A 24,153-nucleotide genomic window follows, 5' to 3' on the forward strand; every position below is an offset into this window, starting at 1 on the left:
TATAATATATATATATATATATATATATATATATATATATATATATATATATATATATATATATATATATATATATATGTATAAATATAACACATTTATATGAATATTATTTATATTTATATATATATATATATATGTGTTTTTTTTTCTTTTTCTTTTTTTTAATACCGGAAATCGATCATATTTAACAATACTTAAATAAACCATTTCCGATATTAATATAAGTTACGTGTCAGTTTAGACACGAGGGTTAGATACGAATAGAAATTATTATTTTCATTTTTCGTTCTCACATTAGTTACGCATTAGTAATTGCATTAATATTGTATTGTACAATCTGGAAGCATCTCTTTCTTTTATAAAGAAAGGAAAGAGTGTGTGTGTGTGTGTGTGTGTGTGTGTCGCGTATCATATAAATACGCGACAAAATATCGTGTTCCAAACGGCGAGAGTTTTCTTGGCCCGTTTTTTTCATTTTTATTTACTTATTTATTTTTCCTTTTTGGCACTCTCCATTCCACCCGACTTTTTTCTTTTATTTATGAAGAAAGCAAACATAAAAAAAAAGGAAAGAAAAGAAAAAAAAAACAACGAAAAACAGAAAAAGAACAAAAGAGAATTTTCGCAGACAATTTTTCTTCTGATTTTTTTTCCTTTTTTTTTTCTCTCTCTCTCTCTCTCTCTCTCTCTTTTTTTTTTTGATTCCATCGTCCGTTTGAAACACGTATACCCATCGCGCGGCAGCACTCATCTAATTCGATCGCATCGATCGGATCATTTTTATCAATACTTTTTATTATTATAGTATTGTTATATTAGTGTTTTATAATGTTTCCATATATATATATATGGAAGCTAGTTACAAATCGTCGAGAGATTGCAATTTTCATTTTCTTCCTTTTTTTTTCCGTCACGCCATCGGAATTGGACGGACATAAAGTTCAACTCGGTTTATTTATTTATATTACATACGTATTACTAATTTTTTTTTACTATGTCGTTCGTTCGATCGTGTTTCTCTTCCTTTTGTTTTCTTTTTTATTTTCTTCCTTTTTTTCTTTTTTTTTTCTTTTTTCTTTTTTTTTATCAGTCGTCCTTTCATTCGCACGAATGTACATCAGACGACGAGAAAGAATACAACGATTCGATCCAGCTTAGTTTCCTCTTGCATATGATAATAAAAGAATCCACCACCTCCACCTCCTCCTCCTCCTCCTCCTCCTCCTCCTCCTCCTCCTCCTCCTCCTCCTCCTCCTCCTCCTCCTCCTCCTCCTGCTCCTCCTCTCCCCTCCTGCTTCCACCAGCCGAAAAAAAGAGAGAAAAGAAGGAGAATTCGGTTTAGTATTATTTTCTTATTTTCTGATTATTTTTTCTTTCTCTTTTTTCGTTTCTTCTTTTATTATTATTTGTTGTGTTTCGTGATTGTTGTTATTATTGCTGTTGTATTGTCGTTCTTCTTTCTTCTTTTTCCTCTTCTTGAAACTTTTCGCGACTGGAGAGAACGTGATTAGGTATGTATAAGCGTCTATTTTTCCTTTTTTTCATTGTTTTTCGGTTCTTCTTTTTTTTGCTTTTTTCTTTTTCAAGAAGGAGGAGGGGAAACCGGAGGATTCTTTTTTTCGGTATTTTTTTTTTCTTTTTTCTTTTTTCTCTTTTTTTTTTTCTCTCTTCATTTTTCCGAAAGGCACTGATTATCTATCATCGAGAACGAGACCGATTAATCTCGCTTAATCTATTTACATTGACTGATTAGCTAAAACTAAGAAGGAATTTGTAATTAGTCCATGATTAAATCGAATATGTTAAAAGAATTGATTTCGCATGAGCACGTCTAATACATACATAGATATAACTTCGATATTCTAATTGTTTCGATGATGTAATTGGCTTTTATGAGCCGTTATTAGATTTCCCGTGATTATGTAGATTTGGCCTCAAGGTAACAGCACCTTCTACCCAAAAGTTAGGCCTCTCGAGCATACTTTGCCAAAGAGACAATTCACGTCCGGTAGCGTCCATCCAATCTACCGCCTTCCCGTAATGCTTTCCTACGTAATTGAAAATATTATTAATCGAATTATTTATTTGTTTATTTATTTATTCATTTATTTTGTTATTTTGTTATTATTATTTTTTTTTTCTACATACAAACTCGTCGAATAAATATTGATAATATGTATACGTACCTGTGCCAAGGTTGAAACGTACGCCTCCTAAAAATTCATTGCTGGCGATACGATCATGATCCCACACAGTTAATTCGAGTCCACGCTCGGCTAACTCTTGCAAACTTACATCCTTATAGACAAATGTATGACCCCAAACTGGTGAACCACCTGAACGACGAACTACACCAGTTTTTTGTTTACCCGATCGACCTTTGTCTGGTAGCAGGTAACTAAGAAGACGAATCAAAATATTTATATGATATATATGTGTGTGTGTGTGTGTGTATATTTTTGTTTTGTTTTATTTTTTTTTTTTGTCATTTCAAAGGTGACCTTTAGTAATATCAACAAAGTCGCTGATTTATTAGAATACGAATTGAAATGAAGGAAAGAGAGAGATAAAATAAAAAAAAAAAAAAAAAAAAAGAAATAAAAATAAAAGAAGAAATAAAATGAAAAGAAAACATGATAATATTACCTTTTGCAAAATGGATCACAGGTCCCAGAATTCTTAGCTCTCGTTTGCAAATTTCTGGCCTCTTTAACAAGAACGTGCAAAGCACCACGACTCCAATTTTTTCTCGATTTCGAAGCACCCTTGTGATCGGAGCCCAGCTCACGTTCCTGTTGTTGTGCGGGATCAGGTGGTACGAACTTCAAGCCGACGATTACTTCACCTTTGTAAGCGATTGGATCGTCGAATGGTTCTGTCTATACAGATAATATATTAACCGTTGATTAACGGTAAATTTATTTGATTTTCTTTTCTTTTTCTTCTTCTTCTTCTTCTTCTTTTTCTTTTTTTTCTCTTCTCCTCCATTCTTTTCTTTCCTTTTCTTTTCTTTTTCTTTTTCTTTTTGATTAACGTACGCATCATGTACACACGATATAAATAATCTGCACTTTTTTTGTTTTGTTCTCGTTTTAAATTTACACATTTAAAGATTATATATATATATATATATATATATATATATATATTTATCTTTTCTTTCTTCCGGATAAACAGAGCGAAAGGAAGAAGAAGAAGAGATAAAGAAAAAAAAAACAGAAGAATCAGAAGCAGAAGCATCCAAAAAAGAATTTTTTTTTTTAGCGTTGCACAAGAGAAGCGCATAATAACGGTGCAATTTTATCAGTCGTAGTACAGTGGAAAAATCATCGTCATGCTCGAGATATGCTCGCATTATAATTGCATACAACGTGCAAACGTGGTTCTCAAAGAACTAACGCATTTCGAAAGGTGAATATATATACATATATATAAACAAAAACATATATATATATATATATATATACATATATATAAATAAAAACATATATATACATATATATATATACACACACACATATATATATATATATATATATATATATATGCGTATACATATATATATATGTATGTATGTATAAATACACACATACACACACACATATATATATATAGATTTTCCTTGAATAATAATGTTCAAGTTCAAACACAACGATCTACTGAACAAAATAACAACGATGGATTATTATTTATATATCGGATCTATGGATCTCGACACGTAATAGCACTTACTGTCGGTACTTGCGAATTGCGTTATAACCATTGAACGCAGTTAGATCCAAGAAAATTGTTATAAACGTAAGTATATAGGATAGTAATTGAACGATTATATGATAAAACTTACTCTTTCCTGAAGTGGATACCATCTTGGTGTCGGGTCATCAAAAATTTTATTCTCCAATGGCATTCGCACCTCTCCGAGAAAATCATTTCGTCCGAACATATCCGAGTGCCATACTGTCAGCCATAATGTCCTCGTCTCCAAACCGCTCAGGCTCATGTGAAACTGAAACGCCACGTTTTGGCGAACCATCGAAAAAAAAATCTAATTCTCATGCAGGGCACGATACACGCTAACGAGCAGGTGTTTCTTTTTGTTTTCTTTTTTTTTTGTTTTCTTTTTTGTTTTTTTTTTTTTTTTTCGAACACGATCGAGCTTTAATATCGAAAGATAGAAAGTGAGAAAGAGAGAAAGAAAGAGAGCGAAGCTCACGATTGAGTCTACGGTCAAGTTTTTTTTTTCTATGTGTGTGTGTGTATGTGTGTGTGTGGGTGTGGGTGTATATTTTTTTCCTTGTTTCTCTTTCTTTTCCTTTTCCTTTTTGTACCTCACCTTTAAAGTCTCGTTGAATTCTGGATTTAACGTGTGCTTCTTCACCTTTGTCTTGCGTTTACCGCTTTTAGATTTGTCCGGCAGGAGATAGACCTTCACGTATCTGTTTTAGAAAAAAGACAAAAAAAAGATAAATAAATAAATAAATAAATAAATAAATGAAACGACGAGAAGGGAACGACGAGTCGAAAAATTGTAATTGCATTTATTTTCCGTTCATTTTTTTTTTCACCTTTTACTTTACAAGAGGTCATCTTCTTTGTTTTTTCCTTCTGTTTATTCCTTTTTATATTATTTTTTATTTCTATTTTCTTTCTTTCTTTTTTTTTCTTTTTTCTTTTTTCTTTTTTTTCCCGTTTTTTTTTTTTTGAGAACTTACGGATCGGATCGCTTTCGTTTGACGTCGACTGGAGCGAGATTCTTGCATTTAGTAACGTGCACCTCGAACGTTAGATGCTTGTAATCGTACTGCAATGCAAATTCGACTTCGCCGGTAACGACTACCGATCTACAGCACCTTCCTTCACCAGCACCACTGTAAACCGATGCCATTGAATCCGAGCGAGCCTAAAATATATCGGATTAGATCAATGATACATCCTAATTGATTCTATAAATAATATATTTTTTTCCTTTTAATTTAGTAAATAAATTAATAACTATTATAAAAATATATATATATATATATATATATATATATATATCTTTGTTTTCGGCTATGTCAATCCGACAAGTGAGTACGTATTATGCTTTTTCTTTTTATCTTTTCAATTTTTATTTTTTAGATATATATACATATATATATTTTTGTTCTTTTTCTTTTCTTTTCTCTCTCTCTCTCTCTCTCTTTCTCGTTTAATATCCATCGAAACGATAAAGGTGAGAAAAACTTGGAAAGGAATTATTCGAGTTCGTTACTCGTTCTCTACGCAAATCGTTCGGCATGAACTTTCACTCGCGTTTCGCATTCGAGTTTTATAGGCGTGGAAGAGACGTACATACAGGATGATGACGTGTAATACTTACTCCAAGGCTGGACAAAGAGGCACGAGTAGCGAGATGTCCAGAATGCAATCCAGGATCCATATCGTCCATATCCATGACCGTGTGACTAGAAGCAGCACGCGAACCAGCCCCGATGATTGGCGTACTGCACGCCTCTGATAGGCTACTTCCATCGTCTGTAAAAATATATGGATATATACTTCCTCTTTTTCTTTCTTTTTTCTTTTTCTCTTTTCTTTTCTTTTTATCTCTTATTAAATGACGCAATCGAACGTTGTTAATATAATACGTTTATTCTATATCGTTCACGTAAATACGTCATCGTAAAAATAATAACGAAAAAAGAAAAGGAAAAAGAAAAGAACAAAAACAAACAAAATTAAAACTCTGAAACAGACAAGTTATTATTAATTTAATAATAATCGTTTGAAGAAGAAGAAGAAGAAGAAGAAGAAGAAGAAGAAAAGAAATAAAAAAGAAGAAGGAAAAGAAAACTAACTCGATTGGATATCCTCGTGAAGTACTTCAAAATGATCCTTCGAATTATTATCAAATATTCCGATATTATTGTCGTCCGATAGAAAGGTAACGTTCTTTCTATCTTTTTTCAATATAATCGATGTTGAATCATTTAATATTGGCTCGGTATCGGAATAAGATGATCGATCGTTCTCCGATAATTTTCTTTCTCTTTGATTATGATAAAAAACATTTCCCTTGGGATCGAGATCGAGACTATGAGAATGATATATCAATTTGGTCTCTTTTGACGGTTCATCGTTAAAAAGATAATTTCGTCTTCTAAGAGATTTTTTTTCATACATTAGAAGATCCTCCGAATATTCTGTATCTTCATCGTTTTTTAGCATTTCTTTAGATTTCGTCGTAAACGAAGAGGTAATTTCATTATTCTTCGAGGATGACGAAGAAGTTGAAAAAGTTGTGGAGTTAAAGGGATACGATGGGATACAACAAAAATAACAACAATTCAACAATCTGCTTGTAGTAATTCGTCGTATGCCATTGGATGAATACTTTTCGGTTTTGAAAGTTGTGTAACGAGATATTTTTGACATATTTCTTCTTACCGTGGACTTTCAATTTCTTTTCGAGCTAAGCAAATTTTTTCTTATTCTCCTTTCTCTCTCTCTCTCTCTCTCTCTCTCTCTCTCTCTCTCTCTCTCTTTTTCTCAAAAACTTTTTTCCAAATCGAAATAAAGATCGATTCGAAAAATTTCACGCACTTTAAAGATTATTACACTTACTAATTCGTAACAAAACACTTTCCTTTCGAAATACGAAATTCTTTTCTCTTGGAAAAAATTTTTGTGTATGTAATGTAAAAAAAAAAGAAAGAAAGAAAAAGAAAAAAGAATAATAACGATAGAATTTTAAGAAACGAAAGAATTAAATGAGTATATTTGGAAAAAAAGAAAACAAACGCCAATACGAAAATTAGTATCGAAAATTCGCACAGGTTCAAAATGAAAAATACTTTTTCTACTTTATGAAAATTATTCAACAAGAGAATCTTGGATGTATATCGTCGAATCGAGAAATTTTTAATTTCTTTGTAAAAAAAAAAAAAAAAGAAAAATCGAAAATATTTTTCTCTCTTGCTCTAAAAATTTCGTTCCAAATAAAGATCAAGATCAAGGTCGATCGTTAAACGTTAAACGTTTAGTCACAGTTATTAATATGAAAAATTTCTCTCACAAGATCCTTAAATATCACCAATAAATGATTTTCCCAATCTAAACAACGACGAGATACTAATAAAGTGAATGTATAATAATTGCACTTATAGGGAGACGAAAACGCACTCTCGGTATTATGGTTTAGTCAAGAGAACGAACTGTTCGTGGTACTAACGAGCTCTCGTTTGGTCCGATGGTTGTTTCTTATAATCTACCAGACGGAACGAGAGAAACGATAACGCTGATTTTCGTTTCCTGCCTTTTCTCTCTTTTTCTATTTCTCTCTCTCTCTCTCTCTCTCTCCCTCCTCCCTCTCTATCTCTATCTCTATTTATTTCTTTCATTGCCATGAACAATCTGTTAACTTCCGTGTTCAAGGCCATAAAATACGATGATCATCTTCTTCGAAGTTTATCCATTTTTCCATGGGAATAATTACTATAATAAAATTTACATGTACACATACACACACACACACATATATATATATATATATATATAACGAATATGTTGAAAAAAGATTATAAATCATTGAATAATATCTTACGAGGCGTTAAGAAAAACCGGTCTTTACGATTACTATCATAATCGATGAGTACATTGAGATTGGTTACAGGACGAGAACGACAAGTGTCTTTTAATTATAGTCTTTACAAATCAATTATATTTTTTCTTTCCGATGTTTCAGCCTGATTTGTTGTTTTCTTTTCCTTTTCCTTTCTTTTTTTTTCAATTATTCTCTCTCTCTCTCTCTCTTTTCTCTCTCAGATTTCAAAACTTAAAGAGAATCTTAAACGAGAAGCCTTAAAAGTGTTATGAAAAAAATCACGTTTAAATTAATTTGATTTTTAAAATCACTTTTTAGTCATGGCCATTTTTTTTTTTTTTTTTTTTTTTTTATACGACTAAGCGACATTTAAAGCGTGACGTTTAACTTGTTCAATCAATTAATTCAACTTTAAATTATATGAACTCGTTGTAATAGGTGCGACGATATAGATAAACCTAACTAGAAAAATCTTTAACTTTTATAATCTTCGTAAGAGTACTTGCAGATACGAGACTGCAATTTCTATGAACGTCGTTGTTCGCTGAGAATCCGTGTCAAGGTGAACTCTCAACGCAGCGCATCTAGTACTTTCGGTGAGAAAGTTGCCTTTCGTCATTTACATAAAGACGACAGGGGATTCGTGATTATTATTATTATTATTATTATTATTATTATTATTATTATTATTATTATTATTATTATTATTATTATTATTATTCTGTGTTTATTAACATGCATCACTTTCAATTCTATGCATCGTAAGTGATCCATCTAATAAGTCGCTCTACTATATATATATATATATATTTTAGAGATTAGAATATTCGAATAAAGAAAATAACATGTGTTTGGTTTTCTATTTTTTTTCCTCTTTTTTCTTTTTCTTTTTTTTTTTTTTTGTTCGTTTCATTTGTCACGAAAAATAAGTTATTCAAGTACGTTTCTTTTCCTTTATGCTTCGCTCGTCAAAATATAGATAGACAACTTTAACGTTCGTCGAAATTAATTCTTTCTTTTTTCTTTTTCCTTTTTTTTTAAAGTTATTTCGTTTAGATCATTGATCGTAGATCATATAAAATATTCGAAATATTCCGATTTAGTTGAATTCTAGTAATACTTTCGAGGTATCAGAGCAGAATTATATATATATATATATGTATTTATCTAGTAAGTTATATGTGTAGTACTTACGCACAGAAATATCTTTAGATATATAAATACATATATGCATAGCATATACGGCAACAAGTTATATATACCTATATATATATATATATATGTATACATATGTATGTATATATACAAGTATACGGCGAAAGTTTCACAAAGTTTCGCTTAATTGGCGATTGAGCATCATTTTCCATTACTTGGAATGGAACACAAGAGTGAAATTCTTAAGAGAACAAAAAAAAAGGAAAAGAATTAGTTTCTTGTTAGTATTCCATAATTACGTGTTCTCTTCTTACGACAAGATTTTTGATAAAATAACGTACGAACGTAGATGACAGTTCTTTCTTTTTTTCTTTCACTTTTTTTTTTTTTTTTTTTTTTTTTTTTTTTTTTTTCGTTAAATTTGTTATCCGCTTAATCTATCTCATTCTAATTAACCTTTCCCTCTTGCGATAGATCGTCGTGTGTGTACGATTATCGTTGTATAATTAAATTACTCGCTTTCGAGGCTTCTATCTCGCTTGGTAGACTCGTAGAAAAATGGTAACGCGTAGAAAGGTTTCACTTTTACCGTTTGTTAAAGGAATTTAAAGTCTTAATGAGAGTTTACTTTGAATTATGAATTTCATTGATCTTCGAATTTAATCAAATCATCGTATTTATATATGACGTTATTATATTTGTATATTTATCTTGTGAGATCTATTGAAATTATTCTTTTTTTTTTTTTTTTTTTTTCTTAATATTTTCGAGATTCATTATTTAATTATTACGTATCGCATGTACGAATATACCTTTGAAATGTAATATTGCATGTGTAAAAATTAAAAAATTCAAGAGAAAAAAAATGTATAATATATGATTAATCTGTAAATGAAATGAAATCAATTCCGTGACGTTGCGGATTTTTGTTATGTTTTCTTTTCTTTCTTTCTTTTTTTTTCTTTTTTTTTTTTTTTACCTTGAAACTATATCAAATATAATAATGTGTTTAAAAATTGAAAAGAGAAAAATCTATAAAGAATTATTATTAATCTCTAAATGTAACAAAATCATTTCTGTGACCTCTTATCTATGATGTATCCTGAGGCTATATGGATTTTTTTTTTTTTTTTTTTTTTTTTTTTTTTTTTTTTTTTATGTTCTTCATTTCCTTTGAAAATATTTTCAGAGATTTATTATTTAATTATACACATGTGTTCGTAGTTACGAATACGTACCGACCATGAAAATATGTCGAATGAAAATAAATAAGAAAAGAAAAGGAAAAAATTGAAATTGAAAAATATACAGTCGTTATACGTGATAAGGACAAATAGGAATATTTGAAAGAGATTATTATCAAAGCATAATATGTGCGCGTATGGTATTATTAACGATACGGTACCATATAGACGACGTACAAATACGATATAACGTGTTCGTACGTCGGAAAATATAAGTATAGTATATATATATATATATACCTGTTACGCTTACGTTCTGTTCAAACGTCGTCCGACGTCTGATATTGCGCACGAGAATATGTTAGCTACGCGCTAATGTTACTTTTAAGTTACGACACGTTTTTAACATTCAATACCACTTGAAAAACCGGGGGATATCGAAGACCAACGGATGTATCTTATACTTCCTTCCTTCCTCCCTTTCTTCCTTTCTTTCCTTTTTTTTTTTTTTTTTTTTTTTTTCTTTTAAACACCGACAAACCTTTTTCGTTTTTCTTTCTTCCATGTCTTTTTTTTTTTTCTCTTTGTTGATCGTTGTTATTCCTCTTTTATCCTTTTTTTTTTTTTTGCACGTCCCTTTATCTTCTTTCTTTTTTTTTTTTTTTTCTTTTGCCAACTAAACGCATCGCGTTAGTTAAAAATTAATTCCCCTATCGTTTTTAACCTAAAGTTATTACATTTTTTTCCGTTTAATTATTAATTAATCATTATACGCTATATACTATGTTATCGTTAAAATTTCTTAGAATAACAAAATAACATAATAACGATACAACTTGTTACAGTAGATTTATATAAATGAAATTCAGTATAGTTTATAATAATCTCACTATAAACTATATCGTATTACATTATTTTATATCATAAATATTGAGCGTATATTGTATTTTTTTAAACGCGAAGCACGAAATAAAACTTGTTCTCAATAAGACGATTAAGGACTTTAAATGTTTGTATATTATAAAAAGAAGAAAAATAAAAAAAAAAAAAAAAAAAAAAAAAATATAAAAAAAATAAAAATAAAAAAAAAAATAAAAAATAAAAAATAAAAAATAAAGAAAGTATCTTCGAATCGTTGCTACTGTACAATTTTTTTTTTTTTTTTTTTCATCGATCATTATTAATTCCAATTTAAAATCGAAGGTAGATGATCGAAAATATGAATATTCAGCGAAAATTATTGAGGGGGACATTTGCGGAACAACGAGTTATTCAGGTAACCCGGTTAAATCCTTAAGAATGATGATGAATACAACTCGTCGAAAATGTTTTTAGATATTTGCAACGGGTATTATGTTATTAGGATATTTAAGTTTCTCTTCCTCGTTACGAAAAGAGCGCGAGAAATAGTCGAAGAACGTGTCATGTCGCATGAACACCTCAAAACGGATGCCGCCTTTTTCTTTTTCTCATCCTGCCACCTCAAACCCCCACCTATCCCACAACCCACCTTTTTATCCTTCTTCTTCTATTCCTTTAGCGAATTAAAGTGAAATTCTCATTGTGTTCTCTTTGTCACAACATTGTCCTGGCGAACTATTAGAGCATAGAAAGAGAAAGAAAGAGAGAAAGAGAGAGAGAGAGAGAGAGAGAAAGAAAGAGAGAGAGAATACGGCATAGAGAGAAAATCGTGTTTTCAACAAAGATTTATTTAACCACTTTGTTACGGTTAAAAATATTCAACCGTGTTCGACTTTTCAATTATTTTACGCTTTGCAAATTTTCCTTTTTATTTTATGATCTATCTTGCAACATTGTAATTGAAATATTTTTTTATTGCGTAAAGAAAAAAAGCAAAATAAATAAATAAATAAATAAATAAAGAAACAAATAAAAGATCGCTGATTCAAGAGTTTCTGAGTAAGTAAATCTTTAAAAATCAATTATACACTTACATGCGCACCTGGTGTTGGGCTTGTAATATTGCAATTAAAAAAAAAAAAAAAAGGAAAAGATTCATTAATTTAAACAGCTATTCGTCTTGGAAAAATTGAAATATTTAGTTTTAAAAAAAAAAAAAAAAAAAAAAAAAGAAAAAAGAAAGAAAGTAAGAAAGAAACAAGGAAACAAATAAAATATATACAAAGTGATACAAAAGTTTATAGATATTTCTAAAAAAAATCTATTATATACTTTTTCGAGGACTTTTTGCATCAATTCTTTCTTTCTTTCTTTCTTTTTTTCTTTTCCTTTTGTAAATTGTTAAAAACAAATCCACTTTTTTTTTTTTTTGAATTTTATTGATCCATTCGGTATAAAATTGCTTGGATTTAAACGTTTCCTGTTTATTATTACAAGAAGACGTATCTTCTCATTCGAGGATAATAAAAGAAAAAAGAACAAAAGAAAAGAATGAAAAAAAGTGGACAAAACACTAATGCGAGAAATAATGGAATCCAATCCTACAATTATGAACGGAACATCGACTGAGATGATGATGGATAAGATTCGTGATTATTATCAACGTGAATTGCGCTCGACATTGCGACGAAAAACGAAACGTACTCGTTCATTGGAAAATTTACGATTTCTTGGTTGAAGGGTTTATAAAATTTTGTCGCGCATTCATCTAAGATTTCAAATAGACGAATCTAAAAATTGAAAGAAAATTTATATCTTACCTATAAAAATAAAAAATTATCTTCGTCATTATTTACAATATTACGAATTCGATAATTGTGAATTTCAATCATATATATATATATACGAAATTTTACGCTAGATCATTAATATATTTGTGTATCTGTATCATGTAATCGATCTAATCGTAATTTACATAATTATTACAATTGGATACGAGACGTTCCTTAGGTCAAGTAAGTTCACAAACGACATAAGTTCAAATATACTTGAAAAAAAACAAAACAAAAAAAAGGAAAAAGAAAGAAACGAACGAACGAACGAACGAACGAACGAACAAACATGAAATCTCATTTCAAGATGATCTCTTTTTTTGTTTGTTTTCTTATTTCATTTTTCTTTTTATTCTATTTTCTTTGCAGGACATCTACCATTAAATTTTATATGGGAGTTCTACGAGTTACGTCAGTTTTCTCGGTTATTGATCTGTCGAAGCAGCGACCAACGACGGGAGTGGCAAGATAATTTCATCGGTACAGAGAAAGAGAGAGAGAGAGAGAGAGAGAGAGAGAGAGAGAGAAAGAGAGGGAGAGCGAGGCAATGAGTAAATTTAATTATTACCAAGAGTTAGAACGACGACGCGTTATCTTTGACACGCAAACCTTTTTATTAGTTACTTTCATACGTAAATGAAAACAAAACGAGACGAAATAAAAAGGGGAAAAAAAGGGTTGAATTTTAATTACGCGAGATTAATTTATGAGGCATAAAGAGAGGCGTATAAAAAACAAACAAAAAGAAAATAGAAAGAAAAAAGAAAGAAATAAATAAAAAAGAACAGAAAAGAAAAATGGAACGCAGAAAGAAGTGTAGGTAGTGCGGATAGCTGGCGAAGGTTGTTGTCGGTGAAAAAAAAAAAAAAAAAAAAAAAAAGAAAAAAAAAAGAAAGAAAGCAAAAAAATTGAAAACAAAAAAAACAAAAATGTGAAAAAAAGAAGAAAAAAAGGGGAAGAAAAAACAACGTAAAACGTTGCCATTAAATTTGACGACACGCGTTTCGTCAACGTTATTATCAAATCTACGCCGTTAATAGTATTTCAATATCCAGAGATCATCGATTTCCTCGTTGATCGATCATACCTCTCTCTCTCTCTCTCTCTCCCTTTCTCTCTCTTTCTTTTTCTCTTTTTCTATCCCTGTCTCTCTCTCTTTCTCTTTCTCTCTCTCTCTCTCTCTCTATCTATATCTCTATCTCTATCTCTATATCTCTATCTGGAAAACACTTCAATAGTCAAGACCTCGAATGTATCGTTTTGAGATATTATTATATGATTATCGTTAGATCGGAACGTGTCTACGAACAATTTTAATATTGCGCTTTTAATACGAACTGCAATTCTACGATCGTTCCGATTGCTACAAGACTATTAAAAAGAGAGAGGGAGAGAGAGAGAGAGAGAGAGAGATGCTGCGAAACACTTTCTTATTTCTTTCTCCTTTATTTTGCTTTTTTTTTTCTTTTCTTTTCTTCCTTTTTTTCCTTTTCTTTTTCCTTTTGCAATACATTCTCCCTCTCTAAATATTAATAGTAATTTCTCCTTCTCTTTCTCTTTCTCTTTCTCTCTCTCTCTCTCTCTCTCTCTTTCATTACTTTTATCCGAAATATATTATATCGAATATTAATATCGAATCGAGAGAAATTCTTTTCCCTACTTTTTCAATTCTTTTTTTGTTTTTGTTTTTGTTTTCTTTTTCTTTTTCTTTTTTTCTTTTTTTTTTTTTCTTTTCTCTCTTTTTTCCCCATTAAAATTTTACCCTACGTTTCTACGTTATTGAAAATTTTTTATCAATTTCTTTCTCTTTTTCGTTTTTTTTTTTTTTTCATTCTTTTCCCTTTCAATCCGAAATCACGACGAAGCAGAATAAATGTGAATGCATTCGATCGTAATAATGAACGTATTCGATGGTTGTTACATCTCACGTGGCGTAACGTGAACGAGAAGCGTTTAGAAAAGTCGATCAGTACGCATACGCGGGGCACGACCTCATGTTGGATTATCGATTGTCGTTAGGTCGTTGGACGAGAGAGGGTAAAGACAAAGATAGAAGAGTACTCGCGAGAGAGAGAGAGAGAGAGAGAGAGAGAGAGAGAGAGAGAGAAAGAGAAAGAAAGTTGATATGGTTGCAACGTGTGCTACACCTGTTACGTTTTCAAACGACTGGCACTTTTAGAACTTAATATGCATATGCATATACCTCCTTTCTCTCTCTCTCTCTTTTTTTTTTTATATATCTACGTTTCTCGAAAGATTTCGAACTTTCGAAAAAAAAAAAAAAAAAAAAAGAAAAGAAAAGATGGAAACAAGTACGCCGTTCATTCTCGAAAGAAAATATTTTTTTCTTTCTCTTTTTATCAATGAGATGAATGCCGAGATAACAAATATCGAGATGTTTGTTGTATCGTGTAGAATAAAAAAAAAGAAAAGAAAGAAAAAAAAAGAAACAGTAATAATAATAATAATAATAATGAAAAAGTTCTTTAATAACTTACCCGGTGTCAGAGAGATAGCTTGTTGCCTTCTAGTTCTAGAATTGTCGCGTTTAGCCGCAGAACTTTGCGAGCCCGAAACCTGTAAACCCGGTGCACTGACCGCACGTTTCGGGCCACCAATTGTTCCCGCTGTTACGTTGCTGTTCCTGGCAAAACCGGGCGGTCGATATCTGGCCGATTTGACGCCGCTATGTTGCGGTAGAAAATGATAAACGCTGTGAGCTTTGTGCATTTGCGATGAGGTCGTTGACGTTGTCGTAAGGCCAGTCGTAGTTGTCGAAGCCGGTAAACGTGGAAGAGAATTCGTTGCCGCGCTCAATGCCGATTGAATACCACGAGGAAGTGTCGTAGCACGTGACGATTCGCCGGCACCGTATTCCAGTTCATCCTCTGTGTCCTCGTCACCTGCTGACGCACCTATCATATATAATAATATGTCGTCGTCGTCGTCGTCGTCGTTGAAAGAGTATAGAAATAAGACTTTTTTTTATATAAAATATTATTAAATAATTATTTGTTTCATCCTCTCTCTCTCTCTCTCTCTCTCTCTCTCTCTCTTGGGAACTCGTATGGAGGAGAGTTTGAAAAAAAAGAAAGAAAGAAAGAAAGAAAAGAAAGAAAAGAATTAGTCTCACCAGACTCTCCTCTGGTGTTAGCGTCCGGAACGGAAGATCTTCTTCTATTACTCCAAATCCTTTCCTCGATAGATCCTCCACATCCTCCACTTCCTATACCTCCACCACCGCTACCACCACCAATGGAACCGCAACTTCTTACTCTATCCAATTGCTCTCTCGACAAGCTCCTAGGATTGAACAACAAATCACCGGCACTGCGTCTTTTAGCTGCCATTGCCAAAGCACTAGCACTAGCACTGGCCCCAACTCCACTAACGTCCCCGCTGCAAGCCAATAGGCTTAGTTTTGTCCTCGAATCAGCAGCCATTAATGCTGATTCGAAACTACCGCGCCATGAGAATCTTTCGTAATCGCTAGCCTCCCTTTCTTCTCCCTCCTGACCGGTCGACGTATTAGGATGATTATTAATAAGTAACAAAGGATCGTGAGACTTTGATCTAGGTAATTGGAGATGAGCCGAGGACGTTGGATTAGTCGAATCCGAGGTAGAATCATCGTCTTCCGTAGTTGAGGCAGACGAAGGTGTCCGATGATGTTGCGAGTATCTTCTCCATGTTGTAGTCGAATGATGTTGAACGGCTGGACCACCTTCGGATACCTCGTGCATAAGTGCTACCAATCGACTTCCTATGTGATGCATCACCTTTGCGATCAAAGGAGGACTGCTGTGGGGCGTTGAATTTGTATCAGAACTAACACCGTCACCTGCCATTTTTGTAAAACTTTGGACTAGTTTTTGATAAACGAACGCGGTATCCCTACCGAGGCATGGGCCCTGAATATTGTTAGTACCATTCTTATCCTCTTTATTATCTTTCTCGTTCAAAAGATTTTCACCAGAGGTTGTATCGAACTTGCTTATGATCTGTTGACAACTTTGTGATATTTGTTCTTGCAATGCCGAACGACGACCACCAGCAGCCCCTTCTAAATCAGAACTTGTATAATCCGAACTGTCATAAGAATCTGACCAAGTATCCTCAGAACTTAAATATTCGACTATTTCTCGAACTTGTTCGTCTCGTATACCAGGTACAGTTTTCATTAATCTGGTCAACTCGTTCTCGAAGTATACCAATTGCGGTGGTTTAGTACGATTCTGCGGACAAATCCTTGACTTGGACGTATAACCGGGTAATCGTGGACTCGGTGCTGGCGAGGCGCCGGTAGAATTTGCATTTCCAACGTTTTGTCCTTGGCCGTTTGAGTTTGCGACCATGGTTTTGAAAAATTGTCGCATCTTCGACATCATCAGATTCGTTTCTTCGTCGCTCGACCAATTGTTAAAGCTATCCTTGCGCGATAAAGACGCATTTGGCAAGTGCGGCATGCTCGTGTGATTTATAGGATGATCTATCTTTATCGAATTGTTCTTTTCGTTATCGACAATGGTTTCGTTTGAAATAGTATCGTCCGTCGTACGTACGCCTACGTTACCTTCCTTTCTCGCACGATCTTTTCCCGTCTCTTGATTAATTTCGGAATTAACCTGTACGTCGTCTGGTATTTTTTGATGTTGCAAAAGATCGTCGCAACTACCTACGAAGCCGGAGTCTCTCGATTGTTGTTTCGATCTTTGATTATAAGCGATAGAATCGGCAGAAGACGAGAGAAGGTTCCTCGATGAATCGACAATTTGCGGAGAGGGTGTCGTAGATGCGTTTGGAATTATTGACGGCGACGAGGATGAAGACAAAGCACATTCAGGCTGAGGTGTTTTTGCTCTCTCGGAATCTTCAGAATTCGCGGCCTCCGTATCGTCCTCCACTACCACCTCTCCTACCAATATCATTTCTCTGTTAGGCTCTGGAGTTTTGTTTCTATCGTCCGGTACACGAGGACTTTGCGTGCCTAAATTTCTAGGCTTTTTCTTTTTCCTTTTGACCGTATCAAATTGTCCATCCGTACCAAATACCGCGGTTTGTCCATCCTCTGCCCCATCAGTTTCGGTCGAGGATCCTTCCGATTGAGTTTCTTGAAGATCTTGATTGAGACTAAGGTCTTGTAGAGAATTTTGGGAACTCAAATTTTGCGAGCTCTGCGTCAGGGCCAATAGATTATCGAGAGAAGAACTGTGCGAACGGCCTGTACCTCTAGCACGAACAAGACGTTTCCTTCGTTGTGCCTCTGGACTTGGTCTACCTTCGGAATCGCTACCAACCGATCCGTCAGAGTCACGTCTATCTTGATCGAATCCAAGAAACTCCGATAGAAAGTACTTTTCTAATCTCGAAGAATTGAGAAATCCATCGCTGGAATTCAATCGTTCTTGACTTTGACAGCCAGTGGTAGTACTGGTGTTTGATGTAGTACTGGTAGGTTCGTCTTGTCCAAGAGATTCAAGACCTTCGGAATAAATTGACGATGTTTCGGACAGACTATCGACCTCGCGTGATCCCATACTCGAATTGTTTCCATCGCCACCGAGTCCAAAGAAAAAATATTTTTCCAATTCCGAGGCAGACGGCGGTCGTTGTTTTTTCGATGGGCTACCTGCAGCCAAACTGGGTTCGGCTTCGCTCTCCTCGCACGATTCCTCGACGATAGTATGAAGGGTAAAGTCAATAGCTTGCCTGTGATATCCTCGTAATTCTTCCTCCCGATCACCAAGATTATTAGCTTCGTCCTCGGAACTCTCCTCAGTCGCTGTCGTAGCGCCAGGTTCATCCTCGTCGTGAGAAACTTCCTCGACCCAGGAGTCATCATCGGCTAATCCTTCTTCGAGTATAACAACCCCACCAGTTGCCGAGTTATCGTCGCTCGATTGCGAAGATGCACGTGCTCGCAATCCTTCTTTATGATCATTATTCTGTCTATCCTTCGTCTGAGATTCCTCGTTACTACCTTCCAAACGATTATTTATCTTATTGGCGTTCTTAACTGATACGTCATCGCTCTCGCTGGCACTACCCACGCTCAAGCCACTGTCTACCTCTGTTTCCGAATGATTCGTCACATTGGTCGGCAATCTTTTAACCATGAGGGGTCTTCTTGGAGGTTGACCTGTCTTACGGTGAGGCTGTTCGGCTACGGCTTCGAGCGCCAGCTGGAAATACCCGGCCAGACCCTGACCAGCCGTGTGGACTTCATCCGGCTGCAACAAGGTCGTAGTGTCCGACGTGATCACGCTCACCGGTTGATACGAAGCTTCTTGGGTAATCATCACGAGGCTCCTATATTTAGCGTTGTTGCTGTTGTTGTTGTCGTTGAAACCGGTATTGTTGTTCGAAGATATCGTCGAGGAGGGAAAGTAGCGAGTTGCGTCTCTTGTGGAATCCTTAGTCGACGCGGCAGGAGGGAATCCATTCTCCTTTCGAGTGGACGGGCGTCGCTCGACTGAGCGAAACCGTGTCGATACCCCCTCCGTCGAGTCACCATCACTATCATCGCATTTACCACTACCACCTTCCTCGGCACCACTACCGCCGCCGTCGTCCTCACCGTCAACGTCACCACCGTTACCACCACCGTCGCAGCTACCACCTCCGATGTTGCTTCCTACTACCTCGCTCGAAACAGGACTATCGCCTCTCACCGTATACGAGCCATGCTCGTGCGCAGTCTCCGTTCCACGTTCGGCACGTTCAGCGCTCATGAAGATCTCTTGAATTTTGCTTGATATAACATCTCCTACATCCCGGCCTGCCCATTTCTTTGCTACGTCCTTTTCACCGTTTAATTCCTTCTCCGTTAACTTTTTATTCACCTCCAACACCTTACTCAACTCTTCCTCGTTCCTATCCGATACCGTAAGATCTTTTTCCAAGTAATTGTTCCATCCAGCAAGACTCTCCGTACTGGTGTTACGTAAAGACTTATCGTCGATCGATTCTTCTTCCTTGCTCTCGCTGTTAACCTCCTCGTTCTCATCCTCGTTCTCATCCTCGACGTTCTCGTCGTCGTTCTCGTCGTCATTCTCGTCATTGTCATTTATACTTTTCAATGTGTTATCGACTTTTACACGGTTCAACAACAACAATTCCTCATTAACGGCGGAAATCGTTGTTGTAGCCACGTTAAAATCGCAGAACGGTGTGACCTCGTACTCGTGAAGCTCATCGCTGCTCACCTCCTCACTTCCTGTCGTTGTTGTTTCGTTACCCGTCGAACTTTCCATCGAGGATAAAAACGAATTGCCGATAACGTTACGAACCGATTCGTTGTTATCTCTTTTACGATCTGAGGTACTGTCGTTCAATAACTCCGATAAAACGTTAAGCTTATCCGTTGGCGTTTCACAATCGTTGTTATCGTAAGACGAGTTTCTACGTACGACATCCTCCTCCTTCTTCTTCTTGTCGTCGTTCAAACTGAATTTTTTCAAATCATCTGAGATTTCTAAGAACTTATTATATCCCTGTGCAACTTCTCTTGATATTTCCAACGAGTCTGGTATTATCGTCGAATCCCAGTTTTCACTCGTATTAGATAAATCACATTCCACGTAGTTTTTCTCGTTATCATTTGGATTAACGATTTTCGACAAACGATCAATCCCGATCGATCTATCGCTCCTCCTAATAGGATTCACATTAAAAACCATTTCTGAATCCGACGAGTGATTATCATTAGTTTCCTCGATCGGAGGAACGTTCGAGGTTGTATCGATGCTATCAGGATCAAAGACTCTAACAGATTTCAATTCTATTTTATTACCTAATGATTCGCTCTCATCGGCGAGATAAATCTCTTCTGGTATAAGTCGATGATCAACCAACAATGGTATTCTATCGTCATTATCAACATCTATACGTTGACGTCCATCTCGATTACTCTTATTTCTCTCCGAATTAGAATTATCGTTTGGATTAATGACCCTCCTTCGTTCAGTTTCAACCTCATCGATTCTGTTCCTATCATTTTGATTCCCATTGATATCCTCAAAATCGCCATCCTCGTTTAACAAACGTACGTGTTGCAAAATAACAGATTCTTCCTCTGGCAATGCGGTAACACGTTTCAAGGTTACACCACCTTGCTCATTAGCTGAATCAGAATCGTCCTCTTCACCGTTGTCCTCGATGTCGTTGTCGCTTGTAAAAGAATCGTCGTTGACGACGAATACTCTTGAAAATCTATGAGAGGTTGAATCTTCCTCGAGGTCACTGCTGTCAGCCGAAGAACGTCCAGATGAACTACCTGAATCCTCGTGAGATCTTTGATAGATCATTTGAGCTCTGCTCTCGAATGACGAAGACAAGGAATCCTCGCAAACGGCTTCTTCTTCTTCTTCTTCCTCTTCCTCTTCTTCCACTTCGTTCTTTTCCATCCTGTTCTCGATCTGTACGTGTTTCTCCCCTTTAGTAACGTCCGCAGAGTCATCCTTTTTTTCAATCACCTTTTCCGCGGACTCGACTAATAATTCCTTTTTCATCAATGTCTCACTCATTAAATTCTCTTCCGCGTTTGTATTTGATTTGCCTAATTTATTTTCACGATTATTTTGAATCGACTCAGCTATGCTCTCGTGCAAATTATTACGATTATTAGATTCGTTGCCCGATGAAATTGTCGTTTCGTTATTTGACTCGTAAAGACGAGGACCTATCACTTGTTCAGGCCTAAAACTACAATTGGTTGGATCGAATATACCGGTCAGTCTTGGATCAAGTCTACCGCGATGCAATGGCTGATTAAATCTTGGATGCCAAGCGAACCAAGGTGCTCCTGGCTCTCCTCTCAACCTCAACGTTCCGGGCTCCGAATCTCCGGCACGACTTATCATCGAGGACGCTGCCGCTGCAAAATCACCGGTCCAGAGAGCTGCCGGAACTGGCACCGGATATGGTACTGGGACTGGTATAGGGACGGGTACCGGAAGTACGTTTGCGCTTCCAGAACCCCCGCAAGCCTAAATGTAAGAATAAATAATGGATTTGGATGCGTGACCGATTGGTGATGCCTCATTTCTTTTTTTATCAATCGTCGTTATCTCTATCACTTGTCGTCGATTAACCGATCAATGATAATAATGTAACGTAACATCGATTAATGAGAAAATCGTTGGACACTTAAATCATTCTCTTTTATTTCTTCCTTTTATTTTTTCTAAATAAAATATCGAAATAAACGAGATTTTTTTGCATTTACTTCGTTTCCTATTAAAATTCCTTTATTCACCGATAAAAAAATATTATCTTTTATACATTTATTCTTTTATCCGTACTTTACTTATGTACATATATACAATATATATATATATATGTATGTACGTGTATCCAATCGTCCTTTGGTCTTAGACTTAAAAAAAAAAAAAAAAAAGAACAGGACAATAGAAAGTTATTTTTGTCGTATTTAATCCGCGACACGTACATACATACGTACATACGTATCATCCAATCAAATTGATCCTTTTATTCGTCGATTATTTATCCTATCCAATTATTCACTTACCTGACAAGCCGAGGAACCACGTCCAGGACAACAACTCCAATCCTGGGAAATATTAGGATCCGTGGTTATGTTACTATTACCAATGGCGACTGGTATACCGTGAGGAAGCGGTAATGTACCGCTCTCGAAATAATCCCAATCGCAATCCTCGAGGGACTGAGCGTGACTACCACCGCGTGGTAAACCGTTCAAGTAAGAGGAACTGGAACAACTGCTGTCAGCGTCGTCCTCCTCACGACCAGACGAAGAATCCGAACTTATAAAGACTAATCTTCTGTAATCGACTATCGGTTGATCCTGTCCATTATTATTATTGTTATTATTATTGTTATTGTTATTATTATTATTATTGTTGTTGTTATTGTTGCTGGTGGTGTTGGCGTTGCTACCGGTTGGACTCTCTTGTCTTTCGGCACGTCCAATCACGTGAAGTGTCTGAAGACTCTGAAGATCCTCTCCGCAGCAAGTTCTAGCGTGCGATCGGCCCCTTCTTCTCGAACCTTTCAAAAAAAATAAATAAACGATGAAAATAAAAGAGAAGGAAAAAAAAAGAAGAAGAAAGAAAGAAAGAGAGAGAGAGAGAGAGAGAGAGAGAAAAAAATAGGAAAATAGTTAGAACGACTATTAGAAGGAAACCTTACAAATAAACGACACACATCGTTCGCGATCTTTATCGTTATAAACCTGACTTGCGATAAGCACAGCTATCTTCGCTATCTGTTTAATTATACTTTATCGTTCCCCTCCTCTTTCGCTCTCTCTTTTTTTTCTCCTCAATGTTTTTATACGATCGTTACGTTATTACAACGTCGAGATGATTCGCATAACGTATGCTTAATCATTAATGACATATTTATCGTTCTAATATCTAACTATGTTTTTTATATTATCCTACGTATTATATTTATTCGAAGATGCTTTCACTCAAGATAAAAGTTTTATCTCTTGTCTCTCTCTCTCTCTCCCTCTCTCTCTCTCTGTTCCAGCACGATACGAAAATTTCACTCACGATCACTAGTCGTGCATAACGACAGAACTTCAAGAACCCCTTTATTATTCCAAGTTCATGGATCTTAAGATTACGACGTAAGCGTTATCTATTATTTGCTACTTTATAGATAAACATATAAGGATCAATGATTCTTATGATTCAAATCGTTTTAGAAAAAAAAAAAGGAAAGAAAAAGAAAGGAAATAAATAAATAAATAAATAAATAAAAATAAAATAATATAAGTTGGAATATAGATAAATTTTTGTCGTTCGAATTAAATAACGTCAATATCGAAATAATAATTACGATTGATTTTTGATAATGTTAAAAAGAAAAGAGTTGAACCGTTCGAACTATTAACAAACCGTTTTGTGTGCTCGCTTTTTACGCGCTGTTGAATTAGCTGGTCAATGGCACGGGCCATCGTATGTATGTATGTACGTGCGTGCGTACGTACGTACGTATGTATGTATGTATATATGTATGTATGTATGTATATATGTCCACGGCTACTGATCCTCCGCCATTCTGAAAACGCCGTTTTGCGCGACATTCCATGAATGGAACAAATTCCAGTTTGGGTCTGTTCGGACAGAAAGAAAAAAGGGACAACAAGCAGGCAATGGGCAGACCAGATAAAAGAGAGACTTTGAAGGGGAAAGAAAAAAAAAGAGTAAAAGAAACGTTTCAAAAGAAAAGAAGTAAAAAAAGGAAGATAAAAGAAAAGAAAATATATATATTCGAAAAGATTTCGAAATAAAAATAAAAATCAAAGTTTCTTTTTTTTTTTTTTGGCGATACATTCTTTTTTACTTTTCTTTTTTTTTTTTTTTTCTTTTAACAAAATAATTTTTACTATTCGTTTTCATTATAGGCCAATCCTATTAATTAAATCAATATTATTGAACATTGGGTCAATATTTATAATGAAATATAAACGATGTATTCCCAATGAAATCTCATACACTTTGTTGATTTATACTGAATCAAAATATTCGTATACATATATATATGCTCA

At 34.7% G+C, this 24,153-nt stretch overlaps 1 protein-coding gene and 1 long non-coding RNA gene across 8 annotated transcripts in view; one reads left to right on the top strand and one right to left on the bottom strand.

The window, feature by feature from the left end:
• The first annotated feature begins 74 nt into the window (after positions 1 to 74).
• On the top strand, positions 75 to 24,153 carry LOC124949864. Of its 2 annotated transcripts, none has more exons than XR_007101183.1 (5): positions 75 to 2,912; positions 3,178 to 3,411; positions 3,616 to 3,798; positions 21,310 to 21,607; positions 22,152 to 24,153. It is a non-coding gene; the product is annotated as an uncharacterized LOC124949864 (long non-coding RNA). The 2 variants fall into 2 exon arrangements; XR_007101182.1 differs by having other exon boundaries at positions 77 to 2,912; positions 3,642 to 3,798.
• LOC124949853 (serine-rich adhesin for platelets-like) overlaps positions 1,462 to 24,153 on the bottom strand; it is a 51,200-nt gene continuing 28,508 nt past the window's right edge. For 4 of the 6 annotated variants that reach the window (XM_047495594.1, XM_047495595.1, XM_047495599.1 and 1 more), the window contains 11 exons: positions 22,144 to 22,643; positions 15,748 to 21,601; positions 15,113 to 15,529; positions 5,360 to 5,514; positions 4,713 to 4,900; positions 4,334 to 4,436; positions 3,845 to 4,006; positions 2,647 to 2,879; positions 2,187 to 2,398; positions 1,843 to 2,048; positions 1,462 to 1,759 (listed from right to left, as the gene is read on the bottom strand). In XM_047495594.1, the coding sequence (XP_047351550.1) occupies positions 1,891 to 2,048; positions 2,187 to 2,398; positions 2,647 to 2,879; positions 3,845 to 4,006; positions 4,334 to 4,436; positions 4,713 to 4,900; positions 5,360 to 5,514; positions 15,113 to 15,529; positions 15,748 to 21,601; positions 22,144 to 22,643 (7,982 nt within the window). In that variant the 3' untranslated portion in view covers positions 1,462 to 1,759; positions 1,843 to 1,890. The remainder of the gene's footprint in view (positions 1,760 to 1,842; positions 2,049 to 2,186; positions 2,399 to 2,646; positions 2,880 to 3,844; positions 4,007 to 4,333; positions 4,437 to 4,712; positions 4,901 to 5,359; positions 5,515 to 15,112; positions 15,530 to 15,747; positions 21,602 to 22,143; positions 22,644 to 24,153) is intronic. The other 2 variants (XM_047495597.1, XM_047495596.1) reach the window with 2 other exon arrangements.

This window comes from Vespa velutina, chromosome 6 (genome assembly GCF_912470025.1).
Source record: "Vespa velutina chromosome 6, iVesVel2.1, whole genome shotgun sequence".
In the NCBI taxonomy this organism is placed as follows: Eukaryota; Metazoa; Arthropoda; class Insecta; order Hymenoptera; family Vespidae; genus Vespa; species Vespa velutina.